This window comes from Macrobrachium nipponense, chromosome 4 (assembly GCF_015104395.2).
Source record: "Macrobrachium nipponense isolate FS-2020 chromosome 4, ASM1510439v2, whole genome shotgun sequence".
Taxonomy (NCBI): Eukaryota; Metazoa; Arthropoda; class Malacostraca; order Decapoda; family Palaemonidae; genus Macrobrachium; species Macrobrachium nipponense.
In genome coordinates this window covers 111377499-111395817 of record NC_061100.1, presented here as the reverse complement: position 1 = coordinate 111395817, position 18319 = coordinate 111377499, and the positions used below count along the sequence as shown (strand labels likewise).

At 45.9% G+C, this 18319-nt stretch overlaps 1 protein-coding gene and 1 long non-coding RNA gene across 2 annotated transcripts in view; one reads left to right on the top strand and one right to left on the bottom strand.

Annotated features, from left to right (window-relative positions):
- The window catches only part of LOC135211059 (DNA polymerase delta catalytic subunit-like), a gene marked incomplete in the record, with an annotated part of 237143 nt that overhangs the window by 9544 nt on the left and 209280 nt on the right, over positions 1-18319 (top strand). Inside the window, 2 exon segments of the mRNA XM_064244116.1 lie at positions 1497-1590; positions 2549-2675. Coding sequence (XP_064100186.1) covers positions 1497-1590; positions 2549-2675 — 221 coding nt within the window.
- The window catches only part of LOC135211063 (uncharacterized), a 39940-nt gene continuing 21697 nt past the window's right edge, over positions 77-18319 (bottom strand). Inside the window, exons 2-4 of the long non-coding RNA XR_010313613.1 lie at positions 2188-2285; positions 1812-1887; positions 77-1546 (exon numbers count right to left, since the gene is read on the bottom strand). This is a non-coding gene — a long non-coding RNA (uncharacterized LOC135211063). The remainder of the gene's footprint in view (positions 1547-1811; positions 1888-2187; positions 2286-18319) is intronic.

Sequence of the window (18319 nt, the reverse complement as noted above, 5' to 3'; positions counted from 1 at the left end):
GTAATATTCAACTACATGTAATGTTCAACCCCATTTTCACTGCATATATTAGGAATTTAGCATATGTCCCTTAGCAATAAGCCTAGCCTATGTTAGCAGTTGCTACTGTAGCCTTGTCTATGATTTTGACATTTAAACCAGAAGCTAAAAGCTTAGAATATGCCAATGAAATTTATAAATAATCAGTATGTACTCATTTCAAATAATTATTAATTAATCATTAACTATAATACAAAAAAAAAAAAAAAAAAAACTTCCAACCTTTTGTTTACATTCAGCACTTACGAGTACCGAATGATTGCCAAGCAACTACTTTTCCTAGCACACAGTAAGCCATAAATTGTCATTAATATCTCTCTTCAACTAATGAAACCACCAAACAGTATAATAACCATTCATTTCTATTCTTTATTCTATCTTTACCTAATGGAGATACCTAGTTACTGACAGCTATAATGAAACATATACGTAATATTAAAACAGAAGAAGAATTCTAGAAAGTACGTATTTATTGGCTTTAATGATAGCAGTCTGATTTATTTTATATATTATGATATCTAACAATTTTTTTTATTAAATGTATTGCATGTACTCATTTCAAATAATTATTAAGTAACCATTAACTATAATAAATAATAATAAAAAAAAAAAAGCTCCAACCTTCTGTTTACATTCAGCACTTACGAGTACCGAACGATCGCCAAGCAACCACTTTCACCTAGCACATAGTACGTACAGTAATCAAATTTTCATTATCTCTCTTCAACTACTGAAACTACCAAACAGTATAATAACCATTCATTTCCATTCTTTATTCTATCTTTACCTAATGTTTTTTTTTATTAAATGTATTGCATGAATAAGTTTTTCAATTTACAGCATCCTTTTACCAATAGAATACATAGAGCACATGGGGTAGATGCTGACCAATAGGAGAGCAGGATCTTACGGCGGTGACTAGCATCAGGAACCAATGGGAGAGCGGGAGGATGGTGGCGAGTTTACTCAGTTGGCGGCGCGCGAGTTTTAAAATTGCTCTCGGTGGTCCAGGCAAATCTCGGGACTATACAGCAACAACCTTTCATAACTCTTAACTATTTTCGTATGTAGAGCCAAAAAAAATCTTCGTATTTGCTCTCATATCTCGGTTTTTTCGTAAGTTGAGTGTATTTGCTTTTATATCTCAAGTTTTTCGTAAGTTGAGCCTTTCATATGTCGAGGTACCACTGTATTTAGTTTTGCATTAACTAACCCTCTTGCATCGTGCATTTTGCTCAGATAATCTGTATCCCAAAATAAGTAATGGCTTGATAAAAAATAAATTCAGTAGCCACTGATACTCATTTTTGATTTGCTTAATAAAGGTTATTGTACAAGGTTTTTTTGTATAGTAGAATTTCAGTTGTTCATTCAGTAAATGTATTTTTTCTATTTGTATTTCTAAAGCTATTGCATTACAATGTTAAAATTTGTGTCTTTTAATTTCAATTTACCAGGGGAGACGATGATGAGATGGATTTTGATGATACCTTCATAGATTGTACAGCTGAAATAAATGAAATGGAATCACAAGGTTATGATGATATTCAGGTAAATATTAATTTTGTTACTACACTCATGTTAGTTCTTAGTTCTTTAGCTCTCTTCCTTATATTTTCTTGTCTCACAAACTATAGTGGTTGTGTTATGATAAAACACAAGTACAGTCGTTAAAGCTGAATAAATATACATATTTTGTGAGTGATCTAATGTCGTTTTTATAAAAAAAAAACTTCTGTTTTGTTTTTAGAAAACAAACTTTTTTTCCTTACCTTCGTGAAATAGACTGAAAAAGTTAAGGTAGTGAGCCTGTCTTTATCCCAACTTCAAACACTGTGTTTGAGTTTTCTGTGAAAGATGGTGCATTATTATATATTTAACTTAAAAAACATAATTACTATACATATATGTATATTCATATAATTTTGCATAAATATAATTACTTTCAACAAAAAATATAAACAGTATTAGTTCGATTTTAAGTTACTAACAAATAAAAATTTTGGAACAGTCTTATATATCTTGAAAATTATATTTTATTGTTCAGCCTTCCAATACAATACATACTCATGTTTTTTACTGTTTCCAAAGTACGTATGCTGAAAAAGTGATTTAGTATTGTATTTGAATGAAAATTATTATTCTTACCTTACCTATTCCAGCATTTAAATTTTTTTATTAGTAGGAAATCGTAATTTCCAAACCATTCTAATGGTTTCCTGCGCTTATTATCAGTACAGGAACCTCTGAAAAGATTAATGGAAAGTAAATTCAGTGAACATAAATTACAGTTTAGTATTATTAAGTGAATAAAGAGGAAAAACTTGGAACCATAATAGGCTAACTATTAACCAGATATATTTTTCTTAATTTTTGTAAGCATTGTGATTAATCCAACTTCAGTGTATTGAATTCTTAATAACTACTGTAATCAGCTTTAAATTTTGGTGATTGCTTTGAGATTATTATTTATTGTACTTTTGAGTTCAATAAACCATTTTCCTTTCAGCAAAGTAATATCATTGTGGATGATGATAGAGACATTGATCCTAGCTGGGAAAGACCACCTCTGCCTACCATGAACACAAAGGAAGATTCACTTATCTTCCAACAGATTGAGATTGATCATTATATTGGTGAGGACTTAAGTTCTTTGCTTGATTATTTTACTATTATCCTAATTTTATGTCTTGCACTGATAGATGTGCAAATGCCCAGAAAACAGATAGTTTTTATTTATATATTTTTTTGAAGTTATATTGGGAATTAAGTATGCAGTCAAGTGACATCTGGTAACTCTGAAATGGGAGTAGAACTTAGGGGTAGTGGATCATGGTTGTTATTTGTACAGTAGCTTTTTTTTTTATACATAATGTCTGTGCAACCATAATTTTGAAATCTGCGATTGAAGTGTTTGTAATTACCTGTACAGTAGTTGCATTATTTCTTTGGGTTATACAGGTAGTCCCCGGGTATCGGTGATGGTCCCGTTCCTGGGGGTGTGCTGATAAGCGAAAACCACAATGAACCCAAACTCTGCCATTTATCCTCCCATAAGCACCTGTTATGGCACCTTAAATCACTGATTTTATGGCGGTAGACAAGTGCCATCAAACCGATTCAAGCTCAGCCAGTGAGCGAGTGGAAAGGTTTGTTAGGAAGGATGTCATCTTTGTCCCTTCTGATTCCAGGTTCTCGTCTCCAGATGTGCTCTCTGCAGGTATGTCTCAGGAATCGCTAAGACTTTCGGGAAGAGAGCACAGTGATAGTCTGGGACGATTCCTGCCTCAAGGATCTTCGGTGGTGGTTAGAAGAAAGTCATCTGACCACCGGCGCAAGTCTAGCCCTCCTGATTCCGAATGTTCATCTGTATACAGATGCCTCAGATCGGGGTTGGGGTGCAACACCCTGGAGGAAACTTGGGCAGAGGCTCTTTGGAGGGTTCCGGAGTAGGAGGAGTCAATTTCTGAGAACTAAGAGTGGCACAGGAGGCTCTAAAGCATTTCGTATGTCTGGTAAAGGAAAGGTCATAGTGCACTTTTCGGACAGCACTACGGCCTTGGCATACCTCAAAAAGGAAGGGAGTGCAAGTTCGTTGATCATGAATCTTGTTGCTCAGAGGGCACTGCACTGGTGCTAGAGCCACATTGTTTCAATTCTTCCCCAGTCCATCGCGGGGAAGCTCAATGTGTTAGCGGATGCTTTGAGTCGATTGCAGAAGGTCTGTGGGAGCAAGTGGACATTAGCACAAGAAGAAGTGCAGATATTCTCGAGGAGGTGGCCGGTTACTGTAGACCTGTCCGCCACCAGGTTGAATTATTGCCTTCCAGTTTACATCTCGCTGGTAGCAGATCCCATGTCCTATGGGACAGATGCTATGCTACATGCGTGGGACAATCTCCAGGTGTATGCTTTTCCTCCTTTTGGCATGATACAGCAGGTACTGATAAAGTTGAGGAACTGCAGGAAGACTCAGATGACCTTAATAGCTCCCTTTTGGCCTCAGAGACCCTGGTTCCCGGACCTCCTAGAAATATTGTCCAAGCCTCCAGTCCTCCTTCCACAATGGAGAGATCTACTCAGACAGCCATGCTTTCATTATTTTCACAAGAACCTTCACGTGCTGAGGCTAGCTGCCTGGAGACTGTCCAGCAAGCAGCCCGTAACACCAGTCTCTCTAAGGCAGTGGCTCGACCGCTCCCCTTTTGCTTAAGAAAGTCAACCAGGAAATTATATAAAGTCAGATGGCCAATATCTCGCAGGTGGTGTAGGAAAAGAGGGCACAGTATTTCTCGCCCTACTATAGCGAAGATGGCTGATTTTCTCTTGTTCCTCAGAAAAACTAGGAATTCATCCTATTCGTCGATTGCAGGTTATAAGTCTATGCACACAAGCACCTTTAGATTCCATCTTCCGGAACTATCTGAGTAATAGGGTGTTGCATGACCTCCTCAGGTCCTTTAACATTGAACGTCCAGTAGTTCCGCTTCGGGCCCCTTCGTGGGATTTAGTGGCAGTCTTGAACCTTTTGAGTTCTCAAGCCTTTGAACCATTAAAGAGTTTGTCTTGGAGAGAATTAACTAAGAAAGTATTGTTCTTGGTATCACTTGTGACAGCTAAGAGAGTAGGGGAAATCCAGGTGGTGTCCAGAAAGGTATCATCTTCAGGAAGGATATTATCTCCTACCTGTTGGAGTTTGTAGCAAAATCTGAATCTGAATGTAATCCCCTGCCAAGAGCGTTTAAGGTTTCCTTGCTCTAGGACTTTGTTGGTGGAGACTCATCAGAAATGTGTCTTTGTCCAGTGCGAGCCCTGAAATGTTATTTGTCCCGCACTGCTAAGCTATTGCCGCATACATGGACTCTTTTGTACATGAACTTTCCTGTCAAATATATACTTAGCTATAGTCTCAAACGTTCCTGACAGAATTTCAAATCTCGCGGCACACGCGACAGGTAGGTCAGGTGGTCTACCCTTCCCACCGCTGGGAGGCGGGTGTATGAACCAATCCTGTTTTCTAATCAGATTTTCTCTGTCGCTGGAACCGGCAACACCTGTTGTGGGTTCATCCTGATAGTTGATTTCGCTCTCGCTTGCCCAGGATCTTTTTTGGACGGATTTTTGGTGACGTACTGGATCTTTTTGACTTGGCATACGCTTTTCGTGGACTGTATAGATTTTGCTTTGGATTTCTCTTTGAATATGTCTGACTTGGATTCTGTTAAGAAAACTTCTGCTATGTTTAGAGTGTGTTCTGTGGATGTATGTAAGGTGAGATTACCGAAAGCTTTGGTGGACCCTCACACTGTATGTATGAGGTGTAGGGGGAATGATTGTGCTTTTGAAAACCCATGTAAGGAATGTGAAGATGCTCGAGTAGGTCTCACGTTAGCGTGCTAGAATTAGATCCTAACCCTCTGGTATAAGCAGATCCTTCATTCCCTGTTTCAGCCCCTACTCCCTGCGTCGAACCCGAGGATACGTCTTTGGAGGTGGCTGCGATGAAAGCCACGATCCGCAGCATGGAGCTCAAGATCCGCTCCTTGGAGAAAGGTAAGAGTGAAAGTGGAAGTGATTTGTGCAGTGCCCCCAGTGTTGTGGAGGGGGTGTCTGACTGGCTCCGTAGCGCTTCCAGGCCTAGACCTCTTCCAGACTCCCAGACCCAGTGGAGGAGGAAAGTCGACAGCCGCAGGAAGGTTAGGGAGAACCCCCACCGGTCTGGCGTCCCTTCGGCAGATCCTGATGTGCGTTCCCAGGCTGCCTCGGACCGCATCAAGAAGGACATTCTTCGCCAGTGCTTCTCTTCGTCTGCTTTGCCATCGCCGAAGCGTGGATGGAGCTCCCTGGAAGCTTCGCACCCCTTGAAGAGGGCCTGGAAGGTGCCCTGCAGCTCCCTAGCTTCCAGCCCAGAAGTCTTTCCAGAGGAGCCTTCTCTGGATGTGAAGAGGCCCAGGAGATCTCAAGATTGCTCTTCTCCTCGTTTGCCTCGCTCTACTTCTCCGGAAGAGGAGCCTGAAAAGTCCCCTTCTCGTATTCTCGCTGGGCTCCAGGCGCAGATTTCGGCCCTCGCTGACTCCTTGGCCGGTAGTTCTCGTCGGAGGAAGGACGTTTCTCTCCCCATCAAGAAGTCCAGGCTCCCGTCTCTAGACTTACGCTCTCCTCTCCGTAGGCGCTCTTCTCCGGATGTTGTGGCTTCTCCCGAGCGAGGTGCTTCTCGCGAGAGGCGCTCCTCTCCTGGCAGGCTCCCTTCCTCGTCCAGGCGCCAGTCTGCTTGCAGGTGCTCTTCGGTTGACATCCGCTCTCCTCTGGACAGGCGCCAGTCGCCCTGCAGGCGCTCTTCGGTTGACATCCGCTCTCTTCTGGACAGGCGCCAGTCGCCTAGCAGGCGCTCCTCTCCTGTCAGGCGCTCATCCCCGAGCGGGCGCCATTCTCTGGGCAGGCGCTCTTTTCAGGACAGGCGCAAGTCTCCTAGCAGGCTTTCCTCTCCTAGCAGGCTCTCCTCTCCCAGCAGGCGCTCTTCTCCTGGCAGGCGCCAAGAGTCTCGCAGGCGCCACTCTCCTAGTAGGCGCCAAGAGCCTCGCAAGCGCTACTCCCCTAGTAGGCGCTCTTCGCCTGGCAGCCGCTCTCCTCTTGTCAGGCGCCAAGAGCCTCGCAGGCGCTACTCCCCTAGTAGGCGCTCCTCTCCCGGTAGCCGCTCGCCTCTTGACAAGATCCAAGAGCCTCGTGGGTGCCCTCTTCATAGGAGGCGGTCTTCTCCTGATAGGCGCTCTCCGTTGTGCAAGTTTTCTTCGACTTCTAAGCGCGCGTCTTCTCCCAGACTCCTCGTATCCAGCAGGCGCTCGTCTTCAACTGCAGGTCGCTCTCCTGATGTATTTGCCTCTCCTGACAGGCGCCAGGCTTTTCGTAGGTGTCCTTCTCCTGACAGGACCGCCTCCTCTGCTAAGGACCCTCCTCGTTCTTCGGTGGAAGAGGACCAGGAAGGCTCGGATGACGACTCTGCCAAGACCGCCTCGGTTTCAGCTTACAAGAAGCTGACCGCCTTGCTTCTCCAAGAGTTTGGAGATTCCCTCAGCCCTGCCGCTCCTCCGTCTCCGCATTCTCTGTTTTCGACCTCCAGGACTATGAAGGGTTCCTCGTGCGTCAGAATGAAGCCAACCTTATCGATGAAGAAGGCCCTGAGGGGATTTGGCTCATGGCTTCTTTCCAAGGAAGAAGCAGGGAAGACAGTTTTTTCCTTCCCCCCTTCTAAGCTGATGGGACGTACGGGATTCTGTATGAGACGGGAGAACCTTTGGGCCTGGGACTTCCTTCTTCAGCGGATTCAGACTTCTCTTCTTTGGTGGACGCCACCAGATGTTCAGCCCTTAATTCCGCCAAGACGTCGTGGGCAATGAATGAGCTGGATCACCTTTTGAAGGGGTGTTCCGGGTCCTCGAAGTGTTCAACTTTCTGGATTGGTCATTGAGAGTTTTGGCCAGAAAGATTCAGACGCCGGACGCCCTTTCGCCAGAAGACCTCCACTGTGTTGTCCTGCATGGATAAGTCCGTGAGAGATGGCGCGAGCGAGATTGCTTCGTTGTTCGGGGCAGGAGTAGTCAAGAAAAGGGCGGTGTATTGCTCCTTCTTGACGAAATCGGTTTCACACGCCCAGAGGTCTTCGCTGTTATATTTGCAGCTCTCTTCTCAGCTCCTCCCCAAGAAGATTGTACAGGACATTTTGTTCATGACACTTACCTGTCAGATATATATATAGCTGTATTCTCCGAAGTCGACAGAATTTCAAAACTCCCGGCAAACGCAGTGGTCGGCCAGGTGGTTAGTACCCATTCCCGCCGCTGGGAGGCGGATGTCAGGAACCATTCCCATTTTCTATTCAGATTTTTCTCTGTCGCCGGTCGGTAAACAACTGTTTACAGACCTCCGCCTAGGATTTTGGAAAACTCTTTGTTCACTTGAGTATTTGATTGTCTCTTGGTTTTTTGAAACTTGCTCGGTGGATTGGCATACGCGATTGTGGTTTGTATTTGAATTTGGTTTTGGATTTCTCTAATATGTCTGGATCTTCTGCAACTAGTTTTAGAGTGTGTACTGTGCTAGAGTGTAAGGTGAGGCTACCGAAAGCTTCGGTGGATCCTCATACAGTATGCACGAAATGTAGAGATCATATTTGTTTGATGAATGATAGATGTAAAGAGTGTGAAACACGAGGCTTCGCTGAAAGATTTAACGAAGAAGGCCCTCTTTCTCACCACCCTAGCCACTGCGAAGAGGGTGAGTGAGGTTCAAGCAATTAGCAAAAATGTTGGATTTAGGGGACACAATGCAGTCTGTTCCTTGAGTCCTTCCTTTTTAGCTAAAAACGAAAATCCTTCCAATCCCTGGCCTAAGAACTTTGATATCAAGGGATTAACAGGGATTGTTGGTCGAGAGCCAGAAAGAGTCCTGTGTCCTGTCAGAGCTCTAAAATTCTATCTGGATAGAACAAAACAAATTAGAGGTCAATCGGACAATCTTTGGTGTTCTGTGAAAAGACCTGATTTACCAGCTCATCCCCAGTCAGGAATGTATATATCTGGGGATTCGGATGGATTCTCTGGGTTTTCGGGCATATCCATCCTCGGAAAGGATAGCCCGAGGCTCCGAGAAAATTGCAACCTTTCTAGGGAAAGATGCATGCACAGCGAGGAAGTGGATGAGTTTGTTGGGGACACTCTCCTCGCTGGAGCAGTTCGTTTCCTTAGGAAGGTTGCACCTGAGACCTCTTCAGTTCTTTCTGAATCAAAATTGGAATTGTCGTTCCCAGGATTTAGCGTTCTCCTTCGTCGTCACTCGGGAGATCAAAAAGAAGCTCTTGTGGTGGGCAGATCCCAGCAGATTTGTTGAAGGTCTGTCACTGCAAACCCTGAACCCCAGCCTAGTGTTGTTCTCAGACGCGTCGGAAGCAGGTTGGGGGCCGACTCTGGGAACAAAGGAAGTGTCAGGCACCTGGGAGGGAGAACAGGTGGCCTGGCACATCAACAAGAAAGAACTGATGGCTGTTTGGCTGGCGTTGAAAGCCTTTGAGTCTCACGTCCGAGGCGCCATTGTTCAGGTGAACTCGGACAACAGCACAGCTCTGGCATACATCAGGAAACGGGGGGACTCACTCATTCTCCCTGTACGAAACAGCGAGAGATCTTTTGCTGTGGGCCGAGGTAAGGAGGGTCAGGCTCCTCACCAGATTCGTACAGGGGGAAAGGAATGTAAGGGCAGACCTCCTAAACAGAAAAGATCAGGTCCTCCCAACGGAATGGACGCTTCATCAAGATGTTTGCCAGAGCCTGTGGAAACTGTGGGGCAGGCCCCATCTAGACCTCTTCGCCACCTCTAGGAACGCGAGACTAGACCTTTATTGCTCCCCAATCTCGGATCCGAGGGCAATAGCAGTGGATGCCCTTCTGCTGGATTGGAAGGGTCTAGATCTGTACGCTTTTCCTCCTTTAAGATCCTGGGAGAGACCCTAAAGAAGTTCGCCGCTTCGGATTCAGCAAGGATGACTCTGATTTCTATGTTCTGGCCGGCCCAAGACTGGTTCACAGAGGTACTGGAATGGATGGTAGACATTCCAAGATCCCTTCCACCAAGGAAGGATTTGCTCAGACAACCCCACTTCGACAGGTATCACAAAAACCTCCCCGCTCTCAGTCTGACTGGCTTCAGACTGTCCAAAGTCTCGTCAGAGCGAAAGGATTTTCTTCTAAAGCTGCAAAAGCTACTGCCAGAGCAAGGAGATCTTCCACCTTGCGCGTCTACCAGTCGAAGTGGGATGTCTTTCGTCGATGGAGCAGGAATCAGAAAGTTTCCTCTTCCAGTACCTCTGTGACCCAAATTGCTGACTTCCTTCTTTTCCTCAGGGAAGAGTGTGGGCTAGCAGTCTCGACAATCAAGGGTTACCGCAGTATGCTAGCCACAGTGTTCAGGCACAGAGACTTGAACTATTAATAAACATTACCTTAATATAATTTATCTAGCCCTAAATCCCCAAAAACCGCACCAAAATTTACCACATTGGCAACCCTGTTACCTCCTATTCTGTCCGCCAGTTGGCAACACTGTCGTTGACAGATACGAAAAACCTTCCCTCAAATCAGTTGTTAACGAGCGCCCGTGTTGTTTACATCACGGCCGCTCTTTATAAATTTCCTTAAACATTTTTGTGCCTTTAAAGCTTTCATTATTTGTTAAATGAGACTTTATATGAATTACCACTCACGCATTACATCACGAAATAGTGAATTAACTTTGATTTCTGTAGTGGTTCTTATCTTAAATTACGAACTTTTGCGCGACCCGGAACTACTGACCTGTCCAATTCTACAATGGATTACCAAGAAATTACGATGCTTCCTTCTGCCAGCAACATCAGGAACTGCCCGGTTTGTGGGACAAGGATGAGTAGCAGGGAGTATGAACCACATGACATTTGTAGCTCTTGTCGTGGACAGGTTTGTGACTTGACTTCTCGTTGTGACGTATGTAAGCCCTGGTCTGACGAGGATATGACTGCTTATATGAAACGGCAAACAATCTTGCAGCGTAAAAGATCGGTTAAGGAGAAAAAGAAATCGATTGCTAGAACTGTATCTAACGAATTCTTTGACTTGGGCGCTCATGATTCTGGCTCTTCGGTTTCGGTATCGTACGACTCCGACTCCGAATTAATTGATGCTTTGCCCCCTGTACAACCGGTAATTAGTGAAGTTATTTCTGATGTAGATTCGAAGATTTTGGCAATGGAAACTACCTGGAAACAGAATTTTAAGAAATTACAGCTTAGTCTAGATAGAGATATTTCTGCTAAGTTTAACAATCTGTCAGAGAATTTTCAAGAAGCCTTTACTAGAATGTCTAACACTTTTAGATTCATTTTCAGCTCCTCGTCAGGTACCTGTCGACAGCACCATGGGTAACGGTGCGACAGATACCCCGGCTTGTGAACCCCGTCGTGGCGAAGGCTTAGGGGGGATCCGGTCCGGGCAGGTGCCTAACGAATCTTTACCCAACGTGTCCCCTGTTAGTCCCGTAACAGTGCCAAAGGGCGCTTATTTAGGAGAAGGGGGGGAGGGATATTAGTGTCAGACCTAAGATAGCTAGTCGTCAGGATTTTACTTCAGAGGAAGTTTCTAAGTTAGGATCTGACGATGATGATGATGATGACGCGGATTCGTGTGATATTGATGTTTCCTCGAATGGATGTCATGATGTATGTAGAATTCAAGAAACTTTTTGATTTAATTTTGAGTTTTCTTCCTCAGGCGAGGCCTAAAGAGCAGAAGCAGCCTCCGCCTCGTTGTATTACAGAAGGATTTTTTCTTGACGGTCCTTCCCGGTCACGGGAATTTTTACGTTTTCCCTTTGCCCAGAGGTTCGCGAGAGTGAGGGCGGACGTTGCCGCTAAACTTTCGAAGGTGATCGGGGAAGGGAAGAGGAAGCTCTCTTCTCTTCTACGACACCGGAGAGGAGTTTACCAGGTGGCGGATGATTCTTCATTCTCTCGACCCCCCAAGCCAAATCCTGATTTTGTCCGACTTTCAAGTCAACCCTTGCCTTCTAAGGCTTCGGTCTCTGTCTCAATTGAAGATTTTATTGCTATGGAGGCTGTTATGAGCTCCTTACAAGAAGCTCAATCCTTCAATATGTGGGTCCTCGGAGGGCTTTTAATGTATATCAAGGACTCCGGGTTTGTTCCTCCTGATGCTCCTCTTTTTGAGAAATTCTGCTCATCCATTTCAATCGCTTCTGTACATCAGAACGAGCTTGCTGCTTCAATGCAGGCCTTTCTTGTTTCTCTAAGGCGTAACCTGTATTTGTCGCAGTTACCCTCCTCTGTATCGGAGATTCAGAGAACCCGTCTGTTGTCTCTTCTCCTTTTGGCGATTTTCTTTTCGATATTTCTGTGCTTTCTGAGGTTTTGAAGGAACATCAAGGTGATGCCTCTTCCCAAGCTCACTGGGCCTTATCAAGAGCTTTTTCCTCTGGTCTTCCTCCCGTTCCTTCAAGGAGTAAGCGTAAGTTTAGGACCAGATCTGTACCCTCTGCTCCAGCCCAACAACCTCCTTCTGGCTTTTTTTTCCAGAGTACATCTCAGGTTGCTGGTGCCTTCTTCATCCTCTGGTGCTCACCCTTTGAAACGCGGGAGAGGTTCTTGGCGTGGCTCTAAGGGCAGAGAAAGAGCTCAACCTCCAGGAGGACCTTCTTCTTCTTCTTCTTCCTTGTCTCTGCGTAAGAATTTTCGGAAGTAGGAGTCATCACCTCGCCTGGAGACCGCAGTAGGACTTGTCTCTCCCGCCATTGGTCAGCTTGGCAGGGGAGAGCGGTGGATGCTTGGGTGGTGGAGGTCCTGAAGGAAGGTTACGAGATCCCTTTTGTTTCCAGACCTCCACTTTCCAATCGTCCTCTCGAGTTCAGCAGTTATTCCCCTCACTCAATCAGGGGTCAAGCCTTGGAGAAGGAGCTTTCGGCCCTCTTGGAGAAGGATGCCATAGAGCGAGCTCCTCCTTCTCCCGGGTTTTACTCTCGGATGTTTGTAGTTCTAAAGGCCTCGGGTGCCTGGCGCCCCATCATAGATCTTTCGGTTTTGAACAAGTTCAATTCTAAAGTCCAAGTTCAGGATGGAGACGGTCCAGACTGTTCTTTCATCCGTCAGGAGGGGGGACTGGATGATTTCCATCGATCTGCAGGATGCTTATCTGCAAATCCCCATCCATCCAAGAAGCAGACCTTACCTTCGGTTTTCATGGACTCAGGGAGTTTTCCAGTTCAAGACCCTTTGTTTCGGCCTCACCACTGCTCCACAGGTCTTTTTCTCGGGGTGATGGCTCCTGTTTCAGCTATTCTGCATCAGTTAAACGTAAGGATGCTTCGGTATCTGGACGATTGGCTAGTCCAGGCCGAATCTCTAGAGAAATGTCTCCGGTCGAGGGAGATAGTTCTGTCTCTTTGTGTCGAGTTGGGCATTCGTGTCAACTTCGACAAGTCCAATCTAATCCCTTGCCAGATCATGACTTATCTGGGGATTGTTTTGAATTCCCAGATTTTGAGGGTTTCTCCCGCTCAGAAACGGATAGACAAGCTTCTGAGTCTGATCGAAGAATTTTTGTCCTCCGTAACGCAGCCAGTTTCTCTTTGGAGGTCTCTCCTGGGCCATTTGTCATCCCTCATCCAACTGGTTCCCGGAGGTCGTCTCAGAATGAGGTCCCTTCAGTCGACACTTCGCCAGTCATGGGATTTCGTGTCCGAGGACACGATAGTCGCCTCTTCTCCACAATGTCAGAAGGATCTCCGTTGGTGGATGCAAGTTCACCGCCTCAAGTCAGGGACATCTCTTCTTTCGGTTCCTCCGGACCTAATGTTTTGGTCAGACGCCTCGGATCAAGGTTGGGGCACACACCTGGGCTCTGAAGCCGCTTCGGGCCTTTGGTTAGAGGAGGAGAGGAGCATGTCAATAAATTGGAGGGAACTGAGGGCAGTGTACCTAGGCCTTCTTTCATTTCAGGAACAACTGTTGGAGTCGGTTGTCGCGATCTTTGTCGACAACACCACAGCAGTCTCGTACTTGAGAAACCAAGGCGGCACACAGTCGGATCTTCTCACTCAAGAAGCCCGATCAATCCTGTGTTGGGCAGAAGACAGGGGGATTACATTGGTCCCTCAGTTTATCCTGGGCCTTCACAACGTCTTAGCAGACGCCTTGTCGAGACCGAACGAAGTTCAAGGGTCGGAGTGGACACTTTGCCAGGAAGTCTTCGACAGCCTCAGGAAGAAATGGCCTGTCACAGTCGATCTGTTTGCCACCCCACTGAATTTTCGGTGCCAGATATTCTTCGCCCCTTACCAGACTCCTCAGAGTGCCGGGACAGACTCTCTTTTGCAGGACTGGGAGGGACTTCAAGCCTATGCTTTTCCTCCGTTCTCTCTGGTGAGGTCAGTCCTCAACAAAGTGAGGGCAACCAAGCGTCTGGATCTCACCTTGATCGCCCCCTTCTGGCCACAGAAGGAGTGGTTTCCCGACCTTCTGGAAGCACTGGTGGAACCCCCCATTCGCCTGCCAGAGAGACCAGATCTTCTCAAACAACCCATTTTCATCGGTTCCATCAGAGGCTCCACATGCTTCATCTTCATGCCTGGAGACTGTCAGGAGGTTCTCCAAGCACGAAGGGTTCTCCTCCAGAGTGGCGCGACAGTTGGCTCTTGCCAGGCGGCAATCAACCAGAGTAAATTATCAGGCTAAATGGTCGGTTTACAGACGTTGGTGTAAGTCTCAAGGACATTCAATTTCTAGACCTTCCTTACCGAAAGTAGCGGAGTTTTTAGTTCATTTACATCATGACAGGGCCCTGTCACCTTCGTGCATTAAGGGTTATAGGTCTATGCTTTCCTATGTTTTTAAGGCAAGGCTTCCTGAGATCTCTTCATCTTATGTCATTAGAGATTTACTTCGATCTTTTTCCCTATCTCGACCCAGGCCGCAGTGTTCGCCTCCGACATGTGGGACGTTAACAAGTCCTTCAAGCCTTAAGGTTCCCTCCGTTTGAGCCTCTGAATTCTGCCAAATTTAGGGACCTCTCTTCTAAGACACTCTTCCTTGTCTCACTGGCTACAGCCAAGAGGGTGGGTGAACTGCAAGCACTCTCTTTTCTGGTTGCCAGATCTGGACAAGACATGATTTTGTCATACCTTCCTGAATTTGTCGCAAAGACTGAATCGTCTGATAATCCCATTCCCAGGTCTTTCGTACTGAAGTCGTTGGTCGACTTTGTTGGTAATTTAAATGAGGAATTAGTTCTTTGCCCTGTTAGGGCGCTCTCATGTTATTTACGCCGCACGAAGGACATTCAGGGTCGTCCCCGTCATCTGTTGTTTCACCCCGAAATGTCAAGAGACCTATTTCAAAGAATGGTGTATCCTTTTTTTCTTTTTTAGAGATCTGATCGTTAAAACTGGTGGTTCGGCTGCTGGGAAGAACCAGACGCCGAGAGCACACAGTATTAGAGCAGTTGCTACATCAGTAGCTTTTATGAAGAACGTCTCAGTCGCCAAGGTGCTTGAGGCGGCGACTTGGCGTTCTAATTCTGTTTTTGCCTCTTTTTACTTGAGGGATATTTCTCTAGTTCTAGGCGACCTTCGTTCTTTGGGCCCGTTGGTGATGGCAGGACAGGTCGTCAGACAGGAGAATTAGGTAGTCTTCCTGTTTTAAGTTTGGTTGCTACCTGTACAGTAAGTCCTCGGGTTACGCTGGTCTCGACTTACGATGTTTCGCCCCCATAAAAATATAAAAAATAATATTTTGCGTCGTTCCGTCTTACGCGGTTTAGCGTCGTAAGCAACGTAAACAAACGCGAACTAGTTCCAGGCGCACGGCGGAAGAATACGCTTTGTGGGGGAGAGGACGGCGTCGCTTCGCTACGCTCATTCCTCGCCCATACGCCATTTTGGTTGTTTACACTGCCTCTCTCTCCCTCGTGTTGTATCGATCTGAGAAGGGAGAAACGCCAACAAACATTGGCCGCTCGCTTGGCCTTAGCCGTTCGACCGTTGCTACCATTATCAAAGATAAAGAGCGCATCGTTGAACATGTGAAAGGATCTGCTCCTATGAAAGCGACAGTGATAACTAAGCAGCGTAGTGGTCTAATAATTGAAATGGAAAGGTTATTGGTGCTTTGGTTGGAAGACCAAAATCAACGGCGTATCCCAGTCAGCCTTATGGTGATTCAGGAGAAGGCGAAAAGATTGTTTGAAGCGTTGAAAAAAGAAAAGGGGGAGGGAAGTGAAAGTGAAGAGTTTGTGGCTAGTAGGGGTTGGTTTATGGGATTTAAGGCTCGGGCCAATTACCATAACCTTAAATTGCAAGGTGAAGCTGCTAGTGGGGATGAGAAAGCAGCGAGTGAATTTCCTAAAGCGTTGTCTGAGATAATTAAGGAGGGGGGTTATTCTGCTCAGCAAGTGTTTTAACGTAGACGAGACAGGTTTGTTTTGGAAACGTATGCCTAACCGCACTTACATCGCCAAGGAGGAGAAGCAGCACCCGGTCATAAAGCCAGCAAGGAGAGGCTAACTTTACTTCTTGGGGGTAATGCTGCTGGCGACTTCAAACTGAAGCCCTTGTTGGTGTATCAGGCTGAAAATCCAAGGGCACTCAAGGGCATTTGGAAGGGTCAACTACCAGTAATTTGGAAGTCCAACAAGAAGGCATGGGTGACACTTGCAGTGTTTGAGGACTGGTTCGTAAACCATTTTGTTCCAAGTGTGGAGCGGTATTGCGCCTCCAAGGGTATCCCCTTTAAGGTGTTGCTAGTGCTGGACAATGCCCTGGACACCCTGCCCAGCTGGAGACTTCAACCCTAATGTCAAGGTGGTTTACCTTCCACCTAATACCACGGCCCTTTTACAGCCTATGGACAAGGAGTGATTGCTTCGTTCAAGGCCTACTACCTACGAAGGACAATTGCTATGGCTTTACAGGCAACTGAAACCAAGAAGGACTTGACTCTGAAGGACTTTTGGAAATCCTACAACATCCTTGATGCTGTAAAGAACATTGCTAATTCCTGGAGGAGGTTAAGCAAACAAACATGAATGGTGTCTGGAAGAAAATTTGTCCTCAATTTGTGAATGATTTCCATGGGTTTGAGGACACAGTTCAGCTAGTTGTCAAGAACGTTGTTGCCCTGAGTAAGGAAATCAATTTGGAGATGGAGGTTGATGATGTTACAGAGCTGCTGGAGTCTCATGGCGAGGAGTTATCTGCTGAGGACCTGATACAACTGGAGAAGCAGATAATAGAGGAAGAAGAAGAAGCACCCACCCCAGAGCCTAAGGCTTTCACAAGGCAGGACTTGATAAGAGGTTTTGCAGAGTTGCAGCAAGCGTTGTCAACTTTTGAGGCTCAGGATCCCAACTTGGACAGGTTCACTAGGGTTTCCAGAGGCGTCATGGATTTGATGCAGTGTTACAAGGAGATCTTGGATGAAAAGAGGTCGCTCTCTGTTCAGACTAACCTGGAGCAGTATTTTAAGAAGGTAGAGAGGCCTGCAGGAGATCCTGTACCCTCTACCTCAGCTGCCTCTGCTAATCCAGACTCGCCTGCCCCACAATCTCCAGCACCTTCTGAATGTTCTGCTAACCCAGACTCACCTGCCCCAGTATCTCCAGCACCTTCTGTAGGTTCTGCCTCACCTAAAGACTCACCTGCCCCAACATCTCCAGTAGTATGTTCTGCCTCACCTCAAGAATCACCTGCCTCAGCATCTCCAGTACTAGTATGTTCTGCCTCACCTCAAGAATCATCTGCCTCAGCATCTCCAGCAACTTCTGGAGGTTCTTTTTCTCTTCACTAACCTCCCCCAGTCTCTCCAGCACCGCAGCTTCCTCTCCAGTGTGCAAGCCAATCAAACTAATAAAGGTAAGGAATTGTTCTCTCGTTGTTATTGATAGGTATTTACATTAAATCATGTGGTATTTTTCAATGTTCCGACTTACGCTGAAAATCGTGTTACGATGCATCGTAAGAACGGATCAACGTCGTAACTCGAGGACCCCCTGTATATTATTCATTAATTTTTGTTTTGTTGTATATATTTTTTGTTTTTGTATTATAACCCATGGCAGTTTTTGACGTAGTTATAATGGGAATTAGGCAGTTTGGTATTTAGGTGTTTTTGATGACAAGGACTGACTGCTTGGCAACTCATGCTGCTTCCATTTTCAGTGTGAAATGGTTCCAGCCACTGGGTTGTCGGCACTGGCGACTACGCTTCTCCCAGAGTCGATGCTGACCTAGGACTAGCCACTGGTTCGCTTGTCCTGACGACTCCTGCTTCTTCCACTGTCCTGGACAGGGAATTAGTCGATGGATCGTCTGCTGTCATCTGGTGACTCGCTCACCATCTACTTTTTGTCTCACCTGTCTTCTCGGAGTCAGACACTCGTGTGAGATCAGGCGACATTTAGTAGCCCTGAGTTTCTTGTTGACGAAGTCGGTTGCGTTGATACACCCCCGATGATCGTGTAACACGAGACCAGGTTGGACTGTCAGGCATTCGTCCTTCGGGACTGAATCGCCTTTTTGCTCCGCGCTCCTTTCTCTTGGCACCAGAAAGCTCGAGTTAGGAGTTTGCTCATGAGCCGATTCGTTGCTGGCGACTTCGGGTTGCGTTGATACACCCCCAAGGTTTGCTTAGCTTTGAATCGCCCAGACAGTCCAGACACTCATCCTTTAGGGAAAGAATAGTGCTTGATAG